The 23,001-nt window shown below is 43.2% G+C and overlaps 1 protein-coding gene across 6 annotated transcripts in view; it reads right to left on the minus strand.

Moving 5' to 3' along the window:
- The window catches only part of MED12 (mediator complex subunit 12), a 65,676-nt gene extending 43,271 nt beyond the window's left edge, over nt 1-22,405 (minus strand). For 5 of the 6 annotated variants that reach the window (XM_073640986.1, XM_073640984.1, XM_073640985.1 and 2 more), the window contains exons 1-7: nt 22,239-22,405; nt 2,721-2,825; nt 2,440-2,631; nt 2,183-2,342; nt 1,920-2,092; nt 1,395-1,505; nt 1,045-1,299 (exon numbers count right to left, since the gene is read on the minus strand). In XM_073640986.1, coding sequence (XP_073497087.1) covers nt 1,045-1,299; nt 1,395-1,505; nt 1,920-2,092; nt 2,183-2,342; nt 2,440-2,631; nt 2,721-2,825; nt 22,239-22,337 — 1,095 coding nt within the window. In that variant the 5' untranslated portion in view covers nt 22,338-22,405. The remainder of the gene's footprint in view (nt 1-1,044; nt 1,300-1,394; nt 1,506-1,919; nt 2,093-2,182; nt 2,343-2,439; nt 2,632-2,720; nt 2,826-22,238) is intronic. The other variant, XM_073640987.1, reaches the window with a different exon arrangement.
- Nucleotides 22,406-23,001: the final 596 nt, after the last annotated feature.

Raw genomic sequence — 23,001 nt, forward strand, 5'->3', positions numbered from 1 at the left:
TATTTTCATTGAATGAGATATGTAAAAAGCTAATTGCCGGCTAGGAATGTTCTGCAGATGGATACGTGGCACTAAGCAGGCAATAGGGTGCCAAAGCAACTAGCCTAATGGTGGTCTGCTGGTCTTGGAATAAACTGCTGACACGTTACTCCCAATTGCTGTACTGGTGTATGGGTCTAGCTGAATTTTTCTTTTGCATAAACTCCTCACTAGTAAATTACGTCACTATGTAATGCAGTGTGAAGTTAGATCTACATCCAGTACATCTAAAGGGTTTCAGAGATGTACAACATGTAGTACTATACGTCACTCGGTCAGAGTAGGGATCCAGTCTATAGTTATAGACAAAGAAAAACTTCGGCACTCAGAGTTTGAGCAGTAGAATTACGAGTTTTATATCAGCAATTCAATTGCAATATGCATTTAACGTTTTGGTTCTAAATACTGGACCTTCATCAGAAAGCAACGGATTGCCATGGCTTGTGATAGTTCAGTACGTGGAGCGCAGAAGGGACCAAAACATCAAATATATATTGCAAATGGATTGCCTAAATAAAACAGTCATATCTCTACTGCTCAAACTCTGAGATCCGTGTTTCAGAGATGAGCGCTCTCCTTCCTCCTCCATACTGCACATCTGGAACACAGAGTATGGGAGACGCTACTATCTGGGGCACGTCCTACAGAACAACTCCTAATTGGACTATTGAGCAACTCATGCAAAAGAAAACCCCAACCAGAACAGCCATAGGGAGTAACTTTCCAGTAGTTTGTTATTCCGAGACCAGAGGACCACCATCAGGTCACCTGCTTTGGTTCTATAAGGACTGCTTAGTGCCACTTACTCATATGTGAACTTTACCAGCAGGTAAGGTTCCTACGTAGCTCATTCAAAGAAAGCATGTGCAATTGGATTTATTGTGCACTGACTTATGATCGGTAGTTTTTTGTCACTATGCACTATGTTTTTTTCCTAATGTATTATGTCGTGATGACTGCGGTTTTCTCATCCACCATGGAGAAACACAAACCAGATAACAGTACCTGCAGCATGCAGCTCAACCCGAACACAAGCGGCCGATGCTGAGAGCACTGTAGAAGGTCACTGAACGGGGAAGATGGGGCAGATCCTGAGGGGGGAGGAGGTGCCGGTGCAGGAGGCAGAGCTGTACCAGTCTGTGCAGTAAGAAGGTGCCCCGCATGTCCCCCACTACTTTCCAACAGCTGTGCCAAACGCCGTGTGCAGAAATAGGCAAGCCGCCGTGACAGGTAAGCAGACTGGACTAAAGAACCTGAATACTGTGGGGAGAGAGAGGGAAGAAAGAAAGTAAAATACAATAAAGTGTAATTCAACAGGCGTAAAGACGGAACATTAAATGCTATATTACACTCACACGAAGGAGAAGAGGAAGCAGCAGCTTCAAGAGTTCATCTTCCCCTGGACGTATCTTCTCGAAACATTCCAGGACCCAAGTCAAGAACTCATGTCGATCCAACATCCCATCCTTTATTGGTACACAAAATGTCACAGGTTACAAATCAAATTATTATTGCACCCTTACTGTATAGACTGCTCTTATGTTTCCTACAAGTCTGTAAGATTATGTGTATGTTAAATAGAAGTCTCAGACAGAAGCCATACATATATTTATAACGACAACCAAAAGGATCCGTTCACATCACTCAATTATACATTATTTTATTGCAAAGAGTGGCTAAAAAATAAAAAATCTGTAGACGATACATAGAAAATGACAAGCCATAAACAGACAGTATTTTGTGAGGCATACTAACATATTGACCTGATGAAGGCCATAAGGATTCTTAGAGGGCTGATCCTGTAGTAATCTAGCGTGTCCTTCTGGAACGTTTCCCAGCGTTCACACAAAAGGGAGATAAACCCTGATCAGAATTCTTACCTGGAACATAAACATGGCTAGTTTCTCATTATATTCCCACTGCTTGAGGGATAGCTCAACCTCTGGAGGCATAGGACCAGATGAGGAGCCAGGGCTACCATTTACTTGTCGGTAGTACTCTGCAACCTTTTGTAGCTGCTCCCAAAGATAACGGGTGATGATTTGGGTCCACTCTGCAAAAATGGAACATGTCAGCAAAAGAGCACAACTATACTCTGCTAATAAGTATTATTCCAGACTACAAGAAGAAACAACAATTTTACCTATGAATGGATCCATCACGTGTCTTTTTTTCATTTTGGTCTCTGTAATGGCAGCATAATAAGCACAAGTCATCTTAATAAGCCAAGCTGCCCTCATTACTGGCACAGAATAACGTGCCAGAAACCCAAAAACCTCTTCCTTCTTTCCAAAAATTGGAACCTGTCAAGAACAAAGAATTGTCAGACTAGATGTGTAAAACAACTTTTGTCAAAGTTGTGATATTCTTGTGTGCACCGACACGTGATGTAACACTCACCTTCTTAGCAAGATGTGTAAGAGGTTTGGTTCCGGCAAGATCTGTGAACCAGTTATTGATGGAGCTCTGGGAGCGAGCCGTGACCAGCCAGAAGTTGTCCTTCTGGTTAACTTGAGGCTTTTTTCGTCCAGTGTCTGGTAGGGTGTTGCAACGCAGTTTCTCTGCCATGATGTTACTGAAATTCGAGCTAATCTAAAAAGTAGGAAATGTACAATGTAAGAATAAAGGACAAAACAAAAAAAAAAGCTAAATTAAATTCTACAATCACACAGAGGTGTTACCTTGGCTGGGTTAAAGTTGACATTCTTAGCACTGCCATGTTCATCTCCTGATACAGCTGGCTGGTTATTGAATCCTTGCTTTACGTTTAGTGCTGTAAGCTCATCCTGCAAAAAGAAGAAGGTCAGACATCGAATAAGCACACCATCTTCTACCATCATCCTGCAACTCTTACTACACTGCTCAAAAAAATAAAGGGAACACTCAAATAACACATCCTAGATCTGAATGAATGAAATATTCTCATTGAATCCTTTGTTCTGTACAAAGTTGAATGTGCTGACAACAAAATCACACAAAACTCATCAATGGAAATCAAATTTATTAACCAATGGAGGCCTGGATTTGGAGTCACCCCCAAAATTAAAGTGGAAAAACATACTACAGGCTGATCCAACTTTGATATAATGTCCTTAAAACAAGTCAAAATGAGGCTCAGTATTGTGTGTGGCCTCCACGTGCCTGTATGACCTCCCTACAACGCCTGGGCATGATCCTGATGAGGTTGCGGATGGTCTCCTGTGGGATCTCCTCCCAGACCTGTACTAAAGCATCTGCCAACTCCTGGACTGGTCTGTGGTGCAACGTGACGTTGGTGGATGGAGCAAGACATGATGTCCCAGATGTGCTCAATCGGATTCAGGTCTGGGGAATAGGCAGGCCAGTCCATAGCTTCAATGCCTTCATCTTGCAGGAACTGCTGACACACTCCAGCCACATGAGGTCTGGCATTGTCCTGCATTAGGAAGAACCCAGGGCCAACCGCACCAGCATTTCGTCTCACAAGGGGTCTGAGGATCTCATATCGGTACCTAATGGCAGTCAGGCTACCTCTGGTGAGCACATGGAGGGCTGTGCTGCCCTCCAAAGAAATGCCACCCCACACCATTACTGACCCATTGCCAAACCGGTCATGCTGAAGGATGTTGCAGGCAGTAGATCGCTCTCCACGGCGTCTCCAGACTCTGTCACATGTGCTCAGTGTGAACCTGCTTTCATCTGTGAAGAGCACAGGGCGCCAATGGCGACTTTGCCAATCCTGGTGTTCTGTGGCAAATGCCAAGCGTCCTGCACGGTGTTGGGCTGTGAGCACAACCCCCATATGTGGATATCGGGCCCTCATACCACCCTCATGGAGTCGGTTTCTAACCGTTTGTACAGACACATGCACATTTGTGGCCTGCTGGAGGTCATTTTGCAGGGCTCTGGCAGTGCTCCTCCTGTTCCTTCTTGCACAAAGGCGGAGGTAGCGGTCCTGCTGCTGGGTTGTTGCCTTCCTACAGCCCCCTCCACGTTTCCTGGTGTACTGGCCTGTCTTCTGGTAGCGTCTCCAGCCTCTGGACACTACGCTGACAGACACAGCAAACCTTCTTGCCACAGCTCGCATTGATGTGCCATCCTGGATGAGCTGCACTACCTGAGCAACTTCTGTGGGTTGTAGAGTCCGTCTCATGCTACCACGAGTGTGAAAGCACAACCAACATTCAAAAGTGACCAAAACATCAGCCAGAAAGCATTGGTACTGAGATGTGGTCTGTGGTCCCCACCTGCAGAACCACTCCTTTATTCAGGGTGTCTTGATAATTGACAATAATTTCCATCTATTGTCTATTCCATTTGCACAACAGCATGTGAAATTGATTGTCAATCAGTGTTGCTTCCTAAGTGGACAGTTTGATTTCACAGAAGTTTGATTTACTTGGAGTTATATTCTGTTTAAGTGTTCCCTTTATTTTTTTGAGCAGTGTATATACAACAAAAGAGAGATGTCCAAGGGGGAACATGATTAACTTGTACAAGTGTAAAAATGGCGGCTGCAAAAAGCGTGGTCAACAGTGGTCTCCTGTAAAATCTCCTGGAGAAAGAAAAGTTCAATCTCCAGAGGAGTGAAGGCTGCGTTCCTATGAGAACTATTAATCTGTGGAATATTTTATCTTAAGAGATGGCCACAGCGGGAACCATTGATGGGTTCAATAAGGATTGGATGCTTTTTTTCTTTTTTATAAGAAAATACTTTAAATGCTTAGGCAAATGTATTTGGACAATTGGGATCAGGAGGGAAAGATTAGCTCTTTTGGGGCAGACTGGATCACGCACATACATATACCCTATTGTCTTCATCATTCCCTCAATTGATCGTGATGTACATTTGTTTTCGTTTTTTCAATCGTATAAACTATATAACCCGTCACTAGACATTGTGAAGTTGGCAGCATGGAGTAAACACAAGTAGCCGAGTGTGAGGTTTCATAATGGGCCACACAGGAGTAAGATATGAATAAAAAGAATTTCATACAGCCGGCATCTGCCTGTAACATCAGCGACCAGAGCTTACTCCGATCGCTGTTTAACCATTTAAACGCTGCGGTCAATCACTGATAGCGACATTTAAACAGTCATTGCTGGCGCACAGGATCGCAGGGAACCGATGGGTGGTCATGCCAGCAAGGGATCTGTTTAAGGCCCCCATAACTATCATCTGGGTACTCCAGTGAAAATCAACCACGGGCTGAGCTCCACAGGAAAAAAACAAAACAAAACATAATTTCACTATAAACTGCAATACTGTGGTAATGCAGTACACAGAGATGACCTGCAGATCTATAAATCGCAGAGAATAATATAATAAAGGATAACCAGTATGGATTCATGAAAAATACCGTAAGTCACGTCTAACCAACATGTTGGGCTACTATGAAGAGGTAAGTGCAAATCTGGATGTTGGTAATGTGGCTGATGTGATTTACCTGGACTTTGCAAAGGCCTTTGATACTGTACCACATAACAGCCTTATACTGAAGCTACAGAAGCAAGGACTTGGGGGAACTATATGCAGATGGGTAAGGAATTGGCTAAATGACAGGAAACAAAGAGTCATTATAAATGGTAAATTTTCTTAGACTGTGTGCCCACGATGCGTTTTTTAAGCCTTTTCGTAGCGGCAAAAACGCTGCAGAAACGCTTAAAAAATGCTTGGTAGAAGGCCTGCCATGTTCCCCAATGATAATCTGCATGTGCTGTGCACATGCTGCGGAAATTTCCGCTGCGGATTATCATTGCGGAAAAAAACGCAGCATGTGCATTAATTTTGTGGACACGCAGCGTAATTGACGCCATTGACTTGCATTGAATTGCTTAATATCCGCATCACTGCAACTGTACATGCGGAATCCATGCGCTTCAATGTGCGGATGGTACCTGGGTCTAGAGAACAGGAGACTCTCCTCCGGACCCGGGTACCACAGAACCTGTGAAAAAATGAATAAAATAAAAAATAAATATTATACTTAACTTCTGATGGCCCCTGGTGCGCTCGTCTTCACTTGCCGGCAGCTCGCGGTGGACTGAAGGACCTGCGCTGATGTCATAGTCATGTGACGGCAGGTCCTTCAGTGCAGTGTACCGCGATCTGCTGGCAGCCAGGACGGAGCGAAGCAAGACTGCGGGGGCCATCAGAAGGTAAGTATAGATTTATTTTATTTTTTACCATTCTTTTACAGTCACACTATATAAATCCATGCCGGTTGCATGGATTTATATAGTGTGACCAAGTTGTCAAGCACTTTCCAAGTGATGCTAAAATCGCTTGGAAAGCGCTTGTCAACCCGCATGCGGAAATGCATGTGAAGAACGCGTCACATCCGCATGTCCCTGGCAGGAAAAACGCATGTACAATCCGCATGTACAATCCGCATGTACAATCCGCATGCGTTCTTTCTGCCAGGGAGATGTAGAAACGCTCAGGAAAAATCCGGAGCATTTCTGCATTGTGGGCACATAGCGTAAATGGGATATAGTCAGCAGTGGGGTGCCGCACGGATCTGTACTATTACCGATTCTTTTTAACCTCTTTATTAATGACCTTGGGGATGGGATTGAGAGTAAAGTGTCAGTTTTTGCTGACGACACAAAACTATGTAGGATATTAAAATCTGATCTTGACATTACGATATTGCAGAACGATCTGGATAAGATGACTGAATGGGCAAACACTTGGCAGATGAGGTTTAATGTAGAGTAATGCACCTAGGACGGAGTAATCCTATTGCTACATATACATTAAATGGGAGTATACTCGGGACTACAGAACAGGAGAAGGAATTGGGCATTCTGGCCACAAGTAAACTGAGCAGCAGTACTCAATGTCAAGCAGCAGCCGCAAAAGCAAACAAGATTTTAGGGTGTATAAAAAGACAAATAAAATCCTGTGATCCAAAAGTATTGCTACCCCTTTATAAAATCACTGGTGAGGCCACATCTGGAATATGGGATCCAGTTTTGGGCTCCACATTTTAGAAAGGATATTAACAAGTTAGAGTCAGTTCAAAGGCGGCAACTTGATTATTACATGGGATGGAAGGACTCACATATGATAAGAGGTTGGAAAAGTTGAGCTTGTTTAGCTTATAAAAACTACGCCTCAGAGGGGATCTCATTTATATGTATAAATATATGTGTGGTCAGTACAAAGGTCCAGTACATGACTTATTCCTTATAAAGACCATACTAAGGACCAGGGGCACTCATTACAGGTGGAAGAAAGGGGATTCTGGCACCTAAACAGGAAAGGGTTCTTTACAGTCAGAGCAGTCAGACTGTGGAATGACGACCACAAGAGGTAGTAATGGCCGACACTATAACAGCTTTCAAAAAAAGAGCTGGATGATTTCCACGATACAGGTAACATTGTTGGCCATAGATAATTTAGTGACAAAATGTACAATTGGTGGAGGAAGGTTGAACATGATGGACCAGGGTCTATTTTTAATATCGGTAACTATGTAAACTATAGTATAATTGATCAAACACGTAAAAAAAAGTGTGATAGAGAGACAGAGAGAGACAGAGAGAGACAGAGAGAAAGAGAAACTTAAAGTTGCCTCTCTTTTTCCATTTAAAAAGATAGAAAATACAAACATTTTTGGTATCGCCGAGTTCATAAAGGTCCACTATCAAGATATAAAATTATTTTACCCATGCGTTAAACGACAAAAATAAAAAAACAAAATCATAATGCAAGAATTTTTTTTTTTTTTTGACAGCTGCACTTGCCACAAAACATTCAATAAAATCAAAACATTGTATGCACACCGAAATGGTATCAATAGGAAAGGAAACTCAGCGTGCAAAAACAAGCCTTCATGCAGCTCTATTGATGGAAAAAAAGAAGTTAAGGGGCTCAAACAATGGCAAACCAAGGATCTGTTTTTTTGATTACTGGATCAGTTTAAAATAGACGATTACTTGAAAGTTCACATGTCCAGTAGTACAGATGCATCTCACTAAATTAGAATATCATCAAAAAGTTAATTTATTTCAGTTCTTCAATACAAAAAGTGAAACTCATATATTATATAAAGCTGTTGTTATAAAGTATTCTAATTTACTGAGATGACTTTTGTGTTTTCATTGGCTGTAAGCCGTAATCATCAACATTAACAGAAATAAACACTAGAAATAGATCACTCTGTCTGTAATGACTCTATATAATATAGGAGTTTCACGTTTTGTATTGAAGAACTGAAATAAATTAACTTTTGGATGATATTCTAATTTAGTGAGATGCGTCTGTACATGAGTGGGATGTAACGCTTGACACTTATTAATATAGATAATACAAAAGATAAAATGAATTCACAAAAGGAACAAACAGCGGCACAGAGATCACAGCGGCACAGAGATCACAGCGGCACAGAGATCACAGCGGCACAGAGATCACAGCGGCACAGAGATCACACTGTTTTTTAACAAACAAAACAAAAAGGATATATTAGTTGAGTTAAAGGATATTTTTTATAAACAGGAAATGATCAGTGTATCTCTGCTACATACAGCCTACGCTACAGGTGTCATTGCACAGCACTGCTTGTTCCTTTCATGAACTCATATTATGCATTGCATTATCTATAGTAAATAAGTGTCAACCAATTGTAAACGCAACCATGTACATCTTTGCTGCATGATCTATGAATTTCTGATGAAAGCTTCCCTCCTCGCTCACCCAAAAAGCATAATATTTTTTAGACAATAAATCTTTGTTTTATAGTAAGCACTGGAGCCTGTTTTTTCCCCATATTTTTTTATTGTTTAAAACAAATACCGTAAACTAGTATTTACATATCCTGTCCATTATGACATGTATTCCATATTTTTAGTACTAGAAGCCTCAGCAGTCTCTCTCTGTGGACTCCCCACCTGTTACTTATATAAACATATATTGGGTGTGAAGAGGAAATTTGATCTCGCACTGAAATCAGATCTGTAGCAGATTTTTGGGGTTGAATGACCAGTGCAAGACACAAGAAGTGACTGACAAGTAAGGAAATGGACATTTTGTCACTAATAAGATATGTTAGTTTCTCATCTTCACTTTTACCGTTTGATTTATGAAAAAAACATAAGTAGTTAATATTTAAAAAACAGGTTTCTAGTAGCTTTTTCTTTACACAAAGGAACTAAATATCACAGTACAAAATAAAATCCTAGGCCATCTGGCCAATAACTAAACACATAGCCTTCACTCGCTAACAGGTGTAAGGCCTACCATCTGTCACCTAGAAGTACAATGTCCATACCAGCCATGGCAATAATGATTGTTCCTGCAGGCTGGCAATGAATTACACCCCAATCAGGGCATGTGCACACAGCGTCTGCAGACACCAGCGTACCACACCGTTTTGGAAGCAGAATACGATTCGGGAAATTGCCGGTCTTTTCTGACCTCCTTTTGGACGTCTGGTGCGGCGGCTTTGCCACTGATGTCCTTTTCTTTAAATCTTACATATAACATACTGGTGGCTTCCAAGTGGAAGTCGCCTGAGGAATGAACCTGTCATGTCATTTAGCTGCTTCACAGCTTTCAAAGCCTTAAGAAGTTAAACGTAGTGACAAAAGACATTACAAATGCACAGCAAGTAGCCTTTAAATTGCAGTGCACGTGTCGTTATTTCTGGCTTCTTCTTTAGCAGTTTTCAGCTGGGCTCAAAAAATAATGTATGAAAAAGACTTTTGCCCCAATCCATTAAAGGCTGCCGTTTCACATGCCAGTCTTAATGAGGGGCGTGCAGAAATAAGATGCACCAAATTCATTAAGAGGCACATGCCACTTAAAAGTTGTGGTTTAATTCCTAAAATGTCCTTTCTAAATATCTATTTTTGCACCATAATCAATTTTGCGATTAGCATTATTACACAACACCCTAAACTTCTCCTCCTAATCCAGAAATATGGGTTGTTGATTTTTGTTTTTTTTTTTAACTTCACTTCCTGTGACATTTCATTTCAGAGGTGTCTCAAGCGGGACATCAAAGGAGGCTGGGGCTGCACTCACTTCCCAGCAGCAGCATCAAGGGGTGGAGCTGGCGTCACTCACACTGCTTCTATCACCACTCACTGATGACGATTTGTTTGAGGGCAGTGCTAGATGCTGTGTGGCGGAGCTAGTGTCACTCATTGCTTCCACCTCTGCCCCCCCCCAATGAAGTCTTCTTTCACAGAAAGAAGCAGCGGCAGCAGAGATAAAAGCAGAGAGCGGGTGCTGCAGTCACCTCTCCTACAGCTGTTATCACCATGGATCCAGGACATTTTTAGAAGGCGATGCAAGTAACTGTAGTGAGTAACTTCATCGCTGACCCCTGATGATATCCTGTTCCAGGAGGGGTTATAGATGCCACGTGGTAATGATTGCAGCCCCAGCCTCATGAGGATGCTTTGTATGAGACTCCTCTCCAACTAAACGAAATGTCACAGGAAGTGAAGTAGAACATGAAACACATTTAGGGATTAGCAGGAGAGTGAGGGTATTGTTTAATAAAGCTTATTAACCCCTTTACCCCCCAAGGTGGTTTGCACGTTAATGACCAGGCCAATTTTTACAATTCTGACCACTGTCACTTTATGAGGTAATACCTCTGGAACGCTTCAAATGATCCCCCTGATTCTGAGACTGTTTTTACTGACATATTGTACTTCATGATATTGGTAAAATTTATTTGATATGACTTGCGTTTATTTGTGAAAAAAAATTGGAAATTTGGCGAAAATTTTGAAATTTTCAAGCTCTGACTTTTCATGCCCTTAAATCAGAGAGATATGTCACACAAAACAGTTAATAAATAACATTTCCCACAGGATTAATTTACATCAGCACAATTTTGGAACCAATTTTTTTTTTTTTTAGGAAGTTAAGGGTTAGAAGTTGACCAGTGATTTTATTTTTCCAACAAAACTTACAAAACCATTTTTTAGGGACCACATCACATTTGAAGTGTCTTTGAGGGGCCTTTATGACAGAATTGTGTCACTTTTGGGTATTTTCTAAGAACTGCACCCCTCAAGGTGCTCAAACCTACATTCAAGAAGTTTATTAACTCTTCAGGTGCTTCACAGGAATTTTTGGAATGTGGAAGAAAAAAAATTAACATTTAACTTTTTTTTCACAAAAATGTTACTTAAGGCCCAATTTTTTTTTATTTTTGCAAGGGTAACAGGAAAGATGGACCTCAAAATTTGTTATGCAATTTCTCCTGAGCACGCCGATACCCCATATGTGGGGGAAAACCACTTTTTGGGCACACGGCAGGGCTCGGAAGGGAAAAAGCGCCATTTGACTTTTTGAATGTAAAATTTGCTTGAATAATTAGCGGACGATATGTCGCGTTTGGGGAGCCCCCGATGTGCCTAAACAGTGGAAACCGTCCACAACTGACCCCATTTTGGAAGCTAGACCCCTCAAGGAACTTCTCTACATGTGTGGTGAGCACACTGAACCCCAAGGTGCTTCACAGAAGTTTATAAAATAGAGCTGTGAAAATAAAAAAAATTCAAACTTTTTCCACAAAAATAATCTTTTAGTCCCAAATTTTTTATTTTCACAAGGGTAAGAGGAGAAAATGGACCACAAAAACTGTTGTGCAATTTCTCCTGAGTATGCAGATACCCCATATGTGGGGAAAATACAGTGTTTGGGCACACGGCAGAGTTCAGAAGGGAAGGAGCACTGTGTGACTTTTTGAACGCAAAGTTGGCTGGAATCGAGAGCAGACGCCATGTCGCGTTTGGAGAGCCCCTGATGCATCTAAACAGTGGAAAGCCCCCACAAGTGACCCCATTTTGGAAACTAGACCCCTCAAGGATTTTAGCAAAGGGTATAGTGAACATTTTGAACCCAGCAGTACGACACAGAATTAGATAACATTAGGTCATCATATTGAATAAGTTGTAATTAGTCTTGAGCGCAAGTGCTCGCTACTTGAGTTTACATCGGGTACTCAGGTATTCACCATGTATCGCGTGTGCTCGAGTCCCCGCCCGCATGTTTCACGGTTATTAGACACCCAAAAAAAACATTCGGGGATCGCACGTGCATGGTGGACAATCCCCGCAAGTTTTTTTTGGCTGTATAACAGCCGCGAAACATACAGTGGGGAAAATAAGTATTTGGTCAATTACAAACAAGCAAGATTTCTGGCTCTCACAGACCTGTAACAACTTCTTTAAGAGGCTCCTCTGTCCTCCACTCATTACCTGTAGTACTGGCACCTGTTTGAACTTGTTATTAGTATAAAAGACACCTGTCCGCAACCTCAAACAGTCACACTCCAAACTCCACTATGGTGAAGACCAAAGAGCTGTCAAAGGACACCAGAAACAAAATTGTAGCCCTGCACCAGGCTGGGAAGACTGAATCTGCAATAGGCAAGCAGCTTGGTGTGAAGAAATCAACTGTGGGAGAAATAATTAGAAAATGGAAGACATACAAGACCACTGAAAATCTCCCTCGATCTGGGGCTCCACACAAGATCTCTCCCCGTGGGGTGAAAATGATCTCAAGAACGGTGAGCAAAAATCCCAGAACCACACAGGGGGACCTAGTGAATGACCTGCAGAGAGCTGGGACCAACGTTACATGGGCTACCATCAGTAACACAATACACCGCCAGGGACTCAGATCCTGCAGTGCCAGATGTGTCCCCCTGCTTAAGCCATTACATGTCCGGGCCAGTCTGAAGTTTGCTAGGGAGCATTTGGATGATCCAGAAGAGTATTGGGAGAATGTCATATGGTCAGATGAAACCAAAGTCGAAATGTTTGGTAGAAACACAACTAGTCATGTTTGGAGGAGAAAGAATGCCGAGTTGTTTCCAAAGAACACCATACCTACTGTGAAGCATGGGGGTGGGAACATCAGGCTTTGGGGCTGTTTCTCTGCCAAGGGACCAGGATGACTGATTCGTGTACATGAAAGAATGAATGGGGCCATGTATTGTGAGATTTTGAGTGCAAACCTCCTTCCATCAACAAGGGCATTGAAGATGAAACGTGGCTGGGTCTTTCAGCATGACAATGATCCCAAGAACACCGCCAGGGCAACAAAGGAGTGGCTTCGTAAGAAGCATTTCAATGTCCTGGAGTGGCCTAGCCAGTCTCCAGATCTAAACCCTATAGAAAACGTTTGGAGGGAGTTGAAAGTCCGTGTTGCCCAGCGACAGCCCCAAAACGTCACTGCTCTAGAGGAGATCTGCATGGAGGAATGGGCCAACATACCAGCAAACAGTGTGTGCCAACCTTGTGAAGACTTACAGAAAACGTTTCACCTCTGTCATTGCCAACAAAGGATATATAACAAAGTATTGAGATGAACTTTTGTAATTGACCAAATACTTATTTTCCACCAAAATTTGAAAAAATTTCTTTCCAAATCAGACAATGTGATTTTCAGGATTTGTTTTCTCATTTTGTCTCTCATAGTTGAGGTCTACCTATGATGTCAATTACAGGCCTCTCTCATCTTTTTAAAGTGGGAGAACTTGCACATTTGGTGGCTGACTAAATACTTTTTTTTCCCCACTGTATGGGGTGGACACTCTTGCATGTCACTCCAGCACCCGCGATACATGGTGCATACCCGAGTACCCAATGCAAACTCAAGTAGCGAGCACTTGCACTCAACACACTAGCCGCCATATCGTCATCATTTCTTTTCTTTACTTTTGAAAAAATCCCAACCATAACTGTAAGCACAGCCCCAACCCTAGAGTTTATTTTTTATGCCGTTCCTCATGCGGTATAAGTGATTAGATGACTTTATTCTTCGGGTCGGTGCGATTACAGCAATACCAGATTCATATCAGGTTTTTATGATTGGCAGCAGTCACACACTAAAAGACGCTTTTTTTTTTTGCAAAGACTAGTTTTTGCAATCATTTTTCCATATTTCAGCTGACAGTCATGTAAGGGCTTGATTTTTGCGGGACAAGTTGACGGGGGTTAATGTGCCGGGAGCGGTGCGGGGCCGCTCCTGGCACATAGTACCGGGTGTCAGCTGTCAAAATCAGCTGACACCCGGCAGCGATCTCATCCACACAGCTTCTGTGAGACGTAATAATACGTACCTGGTCATTAGGGCCCAGGTCACAGAGACGTATTATTACGCCTCACGTCAAAAAGGGGTTAAAAAAGTGGTTCGGGTGTAAAAATAAATAATCATCCTCCTACTCTCATTCATCTTGTGGTATGGTAAACCTTTAGAAATGCATATTAAAGGGACCACATTGCGGACTTGTGAGGGATATGTATACAATTATTCACATAAATTGGGGAAACCCCCCAAAAAAACTCACTAACAAGCCCTAACAATTTTTAAAGCACATGTTCCCTCAACATGTTTCACCACAACAACTGCATCATCAGAGGTTGGGACAGAATTCTAGCTATTGTCTCAACCCCTGATGACGCTGTTTTTGCAGTGAAACAAGTGTGCTTTAAAAATTGTTTTATCTTGCCAAATAGAGTTGACACACTGGGATGTCACCACTTGATAGTTTAGCCAATTGCCTCTACACATAAGTAGAATCATTTAGGCAGTGTAGAGACAAAATGTATAAATATCTATTACGCAGCTATTTTAAATAAGAATACAAGTTAAGTCTTAGGGCTTGTACGTGAGGTTTTTTGGGGATATCCCCAATGTGTCTGAATAATATAAACCTTGTTACTCTACCTACATGGCAGGGGAAATAGGGTAAGCACTAGGCTCACAACACTCTCCCAAACAGAGCCTACAGGAGAACGTAGCCAATTTCATGCACCAAGCATCACAAATGTACCTTTGTGTCACCTGACTTAACCTCTTCATGACCTAGTGACTTTCCGTTTTTTGCACTTTCGTTTTTTACTCCCCTTATTCCAACAGCCATATTTTTATTTTTCTGACCCCATAGCCATAAGAAGGTTTGTTTTTTGCAGGACAGGTTGTAATTTTGAATGCCACCATTCATTTTACCATATAGTGTACTGGAAAGCGGGAAAAAAAATCCAAATGTGTTGAAATTGCGAAAAAAAAAAAAAAAAGTGCAATTCTACAATCGTTTTTTTTTTATTTACCAAGTTCACTATGTGGCAAAAACGCAAATACCAATCATGTATAGGTTTTTATTTAAGTGGTGAAAAATGTAAAATTTAAATTTGTAAGAAAAAATAATATTTTTGTTTATGTCACCATTTCCCGAGGTCTGGGGCTGGGTGATGTTTTTTTGTTTGTTTTTTTGCCCCCCTGAGCTGACGTTCTTTTATGGATACCATTTTGGGGTAGATACGATGTTTTGATCGCCTGTTATTGTGGCGGCCAAAAAAATGGAATTCTGGCGTTTTGAATCTCTCTCTCATTATGCCATTTACCGATCCTATTAATTTATTTTATATTTTGATCTTTTTTTTTTTTTTTACTAATGCAGCGATATCAAATTTGTTTTTTTAATGGGGCAAAAAGGGGTTATTTGAATTTGTTTTGTTTTTTTTTTATATATTTTTACATTTTTTTTTTTTACTTTCCACTGTATTTAATAGTTCCCTTAGAAAACTTGAAGCGCCGATTGTCTGATCACCTGTGCTACACATAGCACAGGCGTTCACAATATAGAAATATTACATATAAATACACATCAAAAGTTGTGAAGAGGTTAACCATTGTCACCTTCATCTGCAGAGGTCAGCTTGTGCTACTAGCAAGACTAATTTAAATTAAAACTGTTCACCCATAGCAGCATATGCACCGAGACCTTCTTGTTGTTACCAACCCCCATCTCTAGGGGCACACATGAGCTAATCCACCATCTTTCTCCTTCATCTGCTGTTACGTTGCCATCCATTCACAAACTGCATTCATCTGAACTGGCTCGGTCTTCTATTCATGAGCTAAACATAATTTAGAGGGAACCCGTAATGTCGAAAATGGTATCTGATCTGCATTCAGGATGTTACAGGGCAGGGGGATCAGATTGATAGGCATTTTGTGGGAAAAGTCTCAGTAAAACGTGCATCTAATTCATTCTGTGTGCATACAAGTCCAGTGGGAGGTCCTGCTCAGTGACTGAGTCTTCCCTGTATTACCGGACATACAGAGATAGCTGTCAATCACTAGTAGGACCGCCCACTGGACTCCTTTGTATGGGAAATAGGGATTTCACCGAATAAAATACAAGTTATAGTGAATCTTTAATGTCATTTAGCTCAGCTCCTCCTTCTCTGCTCCGTGCTGTCCACAGATTGGACTACAAGGAAATGTGACAGGTTCCTTTTAGGCACAATCCTTCACATTTCACCAGTGTAATCACATAAGTGTTGTAAGATTGTGCTGCAGGGTCCTAACAACAGTCAGAAAGAGAAGAACACGCTCTAGATCCTTAAAGGGAATCTGTCACCAGATTTTTGCCATGTAATCTGAGAGCAGCATGATGTAGGGGAAAGAGACACGGATTCCGGTGATGTGTCACTTACTGGTCTGCTTGGTGCAGTTTGGATATAATCAGCAGTGGACATAATGTGAAGTCCTGTATAACCCCGCCCACACCCCTGATTGGCAGCTTGCTGACAATGTACAGTGTACCCAGGAAGCTGCCAATCAGTGGTGGGGGCGGGGTTACACAGAATAGCTGGACTGGTTTGCACGTGACACCTAGTCAGGCAGTGATCATATCAAACACTGATTGAAACCACACAGCCTAAGAAATGACACATCCCTGGAATCAGGATCTCTTGCCCTATATTATGTTGTTCTCAGATTAAATAGCAAAAACCGGCTGACAGATTCCCTTTAATACTTGGCATTATGTCTGGACACAAGACTTTCTGGTAATAATACAGACTGATTAACAATGGAATTCCATCCAGCCCTTACTGACAGTTTTCCTCCGGCTTTATGACCACAGGACAACCAGGAGCCCATTTCTCCGCTCTAAGATAGCTCATGGTGGGAAATTGTATAATTTGATACAACTATACTTACAATCATGGCATGTCCAGCTCCTCTCTATTTTATCATCTTGTAGTCATGTCCTATGTGATCTATATTATTATTGTGGCTTTCTTATAACGTTATTTTTGTGGTTAATATTAAAACAGGTCCTTGCCTGGCTTTAACACATTTTTGTCATGTACAGTGATATATACAGTACAGACCAAAAGTTTGGACACACTTTCTCATTTAAAGATTTTTCTGTATTTTCATGACTATGAAAATTGTACATTCACACTGAAGGCATCAAAACTATGAATTAACACATGTGGAATTATATACTTAACAAAAAAGTGTGAAACAACTGAAAATATGTCTTATATTCTAGGTTCTTCAAAGTAGCCACCTTTTGCTATGATGACTGCTTTGCACACTCTTGGCATTCTCTTGATGAGCTTCAAGAGGTAGTCACCGGAAATGGTCTTCCAACAATCTTGAAGGAGTTCCCAGAGATGCTTAGCACTTGTTGGCCCTTTTGCCTTCACTCTGCGGTCCAGCTCACCCCAAACCATCTCGATTGTGTTCAGGTCTGGTAACCGTGGAGGCCTGGTCATCTGGCGTAGCACCCCATCACTCTACTTCTTGGTCAAATAGCCCTTACACAGCCTGAAAGTGTGTTTGGGGTCATTGTCCTGTTGAAAAATAAATGATGGTCCAACTAAAAGCAAACCGGATGGAATAGCATGCCGCTGCAAGATGCTGTGGTAGCCATGCTGGTTCAGTATGCCTTCAATTTTGAATAAATCCCCAACAGTGTCACCAGCAAAGCACCTCCACACCATCACACCTCCTCCTCCATGCTTCTTGGTGGGAACCAGGCATGTAGAGTCCATCCGTTCACCTTTTCTGCGTCGCACAAAGACACGGTGGTTGGAACTCATCAAACCAAAGCACAGATTTCCACTGGTCTAATGTCCATTCCTTGTGTTCTTTAGCCCAAACAAGTCTCTTCTGCTTGTTTCCTGTCCTTAGCAGTGGTTTCCTAGCAGCTATTTTACCATGAAGGCCTGCTGCACAAAGTCTCCTCTTAACAGTTGTTGTAGAGATGTGTCTGCTGCTAGAACTCTGTGTGGCATTGACCTGGTCTCTAATCTGAGCTGCTGTTAACCTGCGATTTCTGAGGCTGGTGACTCGGATAAACTTATCCTCAGAAGCAGAGGTGACTCTTGGTCTTCCTTTCCTGGGGCGGTCCTCATGTGAGCCAGTTTCTTTGTAGTGCTTGTTGGTTTTTGCAACTGCACTTGGGGACACTTTCAAAGTTTGCCCAATTTTTCGGACTAACTGACCTTCATTTCTTAAAGTAATGATGGCCACTCGTTTTTCTTTACTTCGCTGCTTTTTTCTTGCCATAATACAAATTCTAACAGTCTATTCAGTAGGACTATCAGCTGTGTATCCACCTGACTTCTGCACAACACAACTGATGGTCCAAACCCCATTTATAAGGCAAGAAATCCCACTTATTAAACCTGACAGGGCACACCTGTGAAGTGAAAACCATTTCCGGTGACTACCTTTTGAAGCTCATCAAGAGAATGCCAAGAGTGTGCAAAGCAGTCATCAAAGCAAAAGGTGGCTACTTTGAAGAACCTAGAATATAAGACATATTTTCAGTTGTTTCACACTTTTTTGTTAAGTATATAATTCCACATGTGTTGATTCATAGTTTTGATGCCTTCAGTGTGAATGTACAATTTTCATAGTCATGAAAATACAGAAAAATCTTTAAATGAGAAGGTGTGTCCAAACTTTTGGTCTGTACTGTATATCGGACAATGAATATACTGTATATATATTTTGAGTATTTCCTTTAAAATAAAAAATAAAAAAAATCATTATGCTCTGCCCACTGAACAGTTACTGAGCTTGGCTCTGCAGAGAGCAGCAGACAAGATGAAGGTCACGGCTACTACGCTCTGCAGAGGCAGAAATTGAACTGCTCAATAACTGTAAATGTTGCCAATGCTTGTGTGCACCGGCTCCCATTGGTAATCTACAAAGGGATCATAGGACACCATTGGGTTCCATGTCAGCCAGGGGCATGCTGAAAGTCCCCATCACTGCCATTTTGGCTTTCCTGTGAAAAGGAGAAATGCATTATTATTTATTTTTAATAGGGGTGAAAAGTGGGTGATTATTTTTTTCAACACAAGTAAAAACAAAAAATATACAAGTAATATACCATGTAACAGTACCGGAAATAGGTAATATCAGTTAAGTGTATGTGCACATGGCAGCTTTTAGGTGATGGTGTACCTGTTGAGTGCAAAAGACACTTAAAGGGAATCTGTCAGCAGGTTTTTGCTATGTAATCTGGAGGACAGCATGAGGTAGGGGTTAAAACACCGAATTCAAAGATGTGTCACATGTCAGGATGTGTGCTGTTTACTTACAATGGTTTTATCACTTGGTGATTATCATTGCTGTGACTAGCTGGTGCATGCTTGCAAGTCTGACTCCGCCCCCTTCTGTGATGAGCACCTCACTGTCTATAGACATTGTATACATAGAGCCTGGTGTGGGCAGGAGAAGATTTCTCAGCTCTGCTTTATGCTACATCTAAGAACTCTGATTGTGAGAGAACGGCTGCAGCCAGTAATCTAAGTGTTACATGGTTGGATTCAGCTTCTCTTCTCCTACATTGCACTGCTCTCAGAATGGGTAGCAAAAACCTGATGACAGATTCCCTTCAAGGAAAACACTAGTGGTGTTTTTTCCTGAAGTGTCTTTCTATTTGTCTCTCCTGATGTCTTTTGCTGTGGCTTTTTATTTAAAAAATGCATTTATTAAAATAGTTAGTGGCTACCAAACAAGTGGCTTCCATATGTTCAAAAGGACTGAACAAATGCACAGAAAGTCAATGTGACATTTCAGGATGTAGTGTATCTTTTGGCGTTCTTTTAAAAACTTTTTCAGGTGGAATCTGCCTGAAAAAGAGGTTGTGTGCACAAATCCTTCCATAATACAAGACACAGTTAATGCAGCTAACATCAGGTGGGTGACAACGCACAGGTAACACTGCACCGGGCACAGGTGGCATCAGGAAACATAGCAGAGGTAATACCATATAGTAGAGGGCACAGGCATTACCAAGAAGCAGAGCACAGATAATACCAGGCAAAACATGAGTTCAGCATTCAGAGTGCAGCAGCCGGCCATGATCTGATTACTGCGCTGTATACACTAAGTTTGTTTGATATTAAAGTGGGCAGCAGGACTGTGGCAGTGACTTCACAGCTGGAAGAAGCCCCTTCCACAACCCTGCTGCCAACCGCCCTGCTGACACCACTGGATAACAACATCACAATGTGATCCTCACAGGAAAGAGAAATTGCAGCTTGGTGCATAATGCAGGGCTACAAGAAAAAGGCGCCTGGCTCCACCTACACTGATGAACAGGGCACGACAGTGGGAGCACAAAACTGATGTGGCCACAGCATAATAAGTAGGGCTGGAAATTCGCCCTACTCTCCTAAGGGCTGAGTCTGCTATAGCAGCTGTGTGTAAGTGCCAGGCTATGACACATTGCACACAAGCAAACACAAATGGCAGCCCCAGTGGCTGAGGAAAAAATAATAAATAGTGTTGAGCGAGTATGTTCTATTAACCCTTTCGCCGAGTATGCTCGGGCCGAGCTCCGAGTATTTACAGCTGCTCGGTGATATGGTTGAATCGCTCCCGTGTGCATGATTTGCAACTGTTTGACAGCTTTATTACATGCGAGGAATGTCTATTTCTTACACATTCCTCACATGTACTAAAGCTGTCAAACAGTTGCAAATCATGCACACGGGAGCGATTCAACCATATCACCGAGCAGCTGTAAATACTCGGAGCTCGGCCCGAGCATACTCGGCGAAAGGGTTAATAGAACATACTCGCTCAACACTAATAATAAACAAATATACATGTTTACATCTTACTCATCATTAACACAAACAAAACTGATGACAGGTGATCTCTGTCCACAAGAGTTCTAGTTAATAATCCAGAACTACCCTACAAATCACTGGACAGAGGAGCCTGCACAGCCACCTTATTACTGACAACGGCACGTGGCGGGACCCAGCCCTGGACCCTGCATCTATTACACATTTATTTATATTTAAAGGGGTTTCCCATTTAATTTTTGGGATTTTAACTGATTGGGAAACTGAAGAGGCAACAACGTGCCCTTTACCGGTTTCCACTACTGTGCCCGATGCAGAGAGCTGTGGCTTTGGGTCGGAGCACGGTGGTGCCGGGAACCGTAGACAGGGAGAGGTTAGCAGCATGGACACATCGTGCTGTGGATCGGAGGAGGCAGCAGAGGTCTGGCTCCCGGCTACTACCCCCTTAAAGGGGACCGGTCACTAGGTGAAAAGTGGCCAGTTTTTGCTCTTATTTTGTTCCTGCTGCTCCGCTGAATATTTTTTATTAAATCCACCACCCGGTTCCAGAGACGGGGCCTTGTTACTTTTTACGCTCTTCCCAAGGGGGCGTGGCTGACAGGATTCTCTGGCGGGGTGTCTTTGCATTATCATCCTGTGAGCCACGCCCCTCCATAAAGACCATAAAAATTAGCAGCAAAAAGGCCGATCTCTCTGGACCAAGAATCCTCAGGGGAGGAGCAGGAACCAGCCCCTTCCCGCCAGGTGACGGGGGGCCCCCTTCCCGCCAGGTGACGGGGGGCCCCCTTCCCGCCAGGTGACGGGGGGCCCCCTTCCCGCCAGGTGACGGGGGGCCCCCTTCCCGCCAGGTGACGGGGGGCCCCCTTCCCGCCAGGTGACGGGGGGCCCCCTTCCCGCCAGGTGACGGGGGGCCCCCTTCCCGCCAGGTGACGGGGGGCCCCCTTCCCGCCAGGTGACGGGGGGCCCCCTTCCCGCCAGGTGACGGGGGGCCCCCTTCCCGCCAGGTGACGGGGGCCCTGTAAACAGCAGTGAGCTGGAGACCATGGGCTATGGCAGGACACACCTGCCCCCTCCACAACCCAGGGTTACAGCGCCCCCTATACACAGGTCAGGCCCCGCCCCCTGACTCTCCACCAATGGGAGAAGGGGACATCTGTAGCTGCTCTTCCATTGGTGCGCTCCCCTTCCCCATTGTGCCCGCACTCCTCTGCCCCTCGGGCGCCGCTCCACCACGCATATTAGCCGGCACTGCCCCCGGATGGATGTCCCCCATCTGCAACCCTATCCTCCTAGTGCCCGCACAGCACCGAGCCGCCCCCCCATAGTGCTGCACCCACCTCCTTCTGCTTGGCGTCCTGAGGGTACACGTCCGGCGGTCCCAGCCGTGGTCTTTTCAGCGGCCGGTGTTCGTAGCTTAGTATACCGAAGGCCGCCATATTCCTTCCCTCTTAGGGGACGCGCATGAGATGACGTAGGAAGGAAACAACTAGTCGTGACCATCAGCCGTGTGGGGAGCGCGCTGATTACGTCAGCAGCAGTGAGGGCAGCGCGCCGCGGCCGCCATCTTTACACTGGGCAGATGCACTGTGGCAGTGAGAGGAGACCTCAGGGCGTCACAGCCCCACGAGTGGAGCCATATGAGGGCTCCTCCTGCACGTACAGTGGGCCGTGATTTTACAAGACTCACATGGAAAATTTCTTATTGCCAGGTTTATTACAAGTCACTCAGCAAAAATGTAAAAAAAAGTGTGCTGCTGTAATGGGTATTGATAAGGAGCAGATATAGCTCATGAATAAGGCTGTGTGCCCACGATGCAGAAATGCTCTGGATTTTTCCTGAGCGTTTCTGCATCTCCCTGGCAGAAAAAACGCATGCGGATTGTACATGCGGATTGTACATGCGTTTTTCCTGCCAGGGACATGTGGATGTGAAGCATTCTTCACATGCATTTCCGCATGCGGGTTGTCAAGCTCCTTCCAAGCATCACTTGGACAGTGCTTGTCAACTTGGTCACACTATATAAATCCATGCAGCCGGCATGGATTTATATAGTGTGACCGTAAAGAATGGTAAAACAATAAATCTATACTTACCTTCTG

This window comes from Phyllobates terribilis, unplaced genomic scaffold (genome assembly GCF_046119375.1).
Source record: "Phyllobates terribilis strain yellow unplaced genomic scaffold, ASM4611937v1 Scaffold_7__3_contigs__length_470593459, whole genome shotgun sequence".
Classification (NCBI taxonomy): domain Eukaryota; kingdom Metazoa; phylum Chordata; class Amphibia; order Anura; family Dendrobatidae; genus Phyllobates; species Phyllobates terribilis.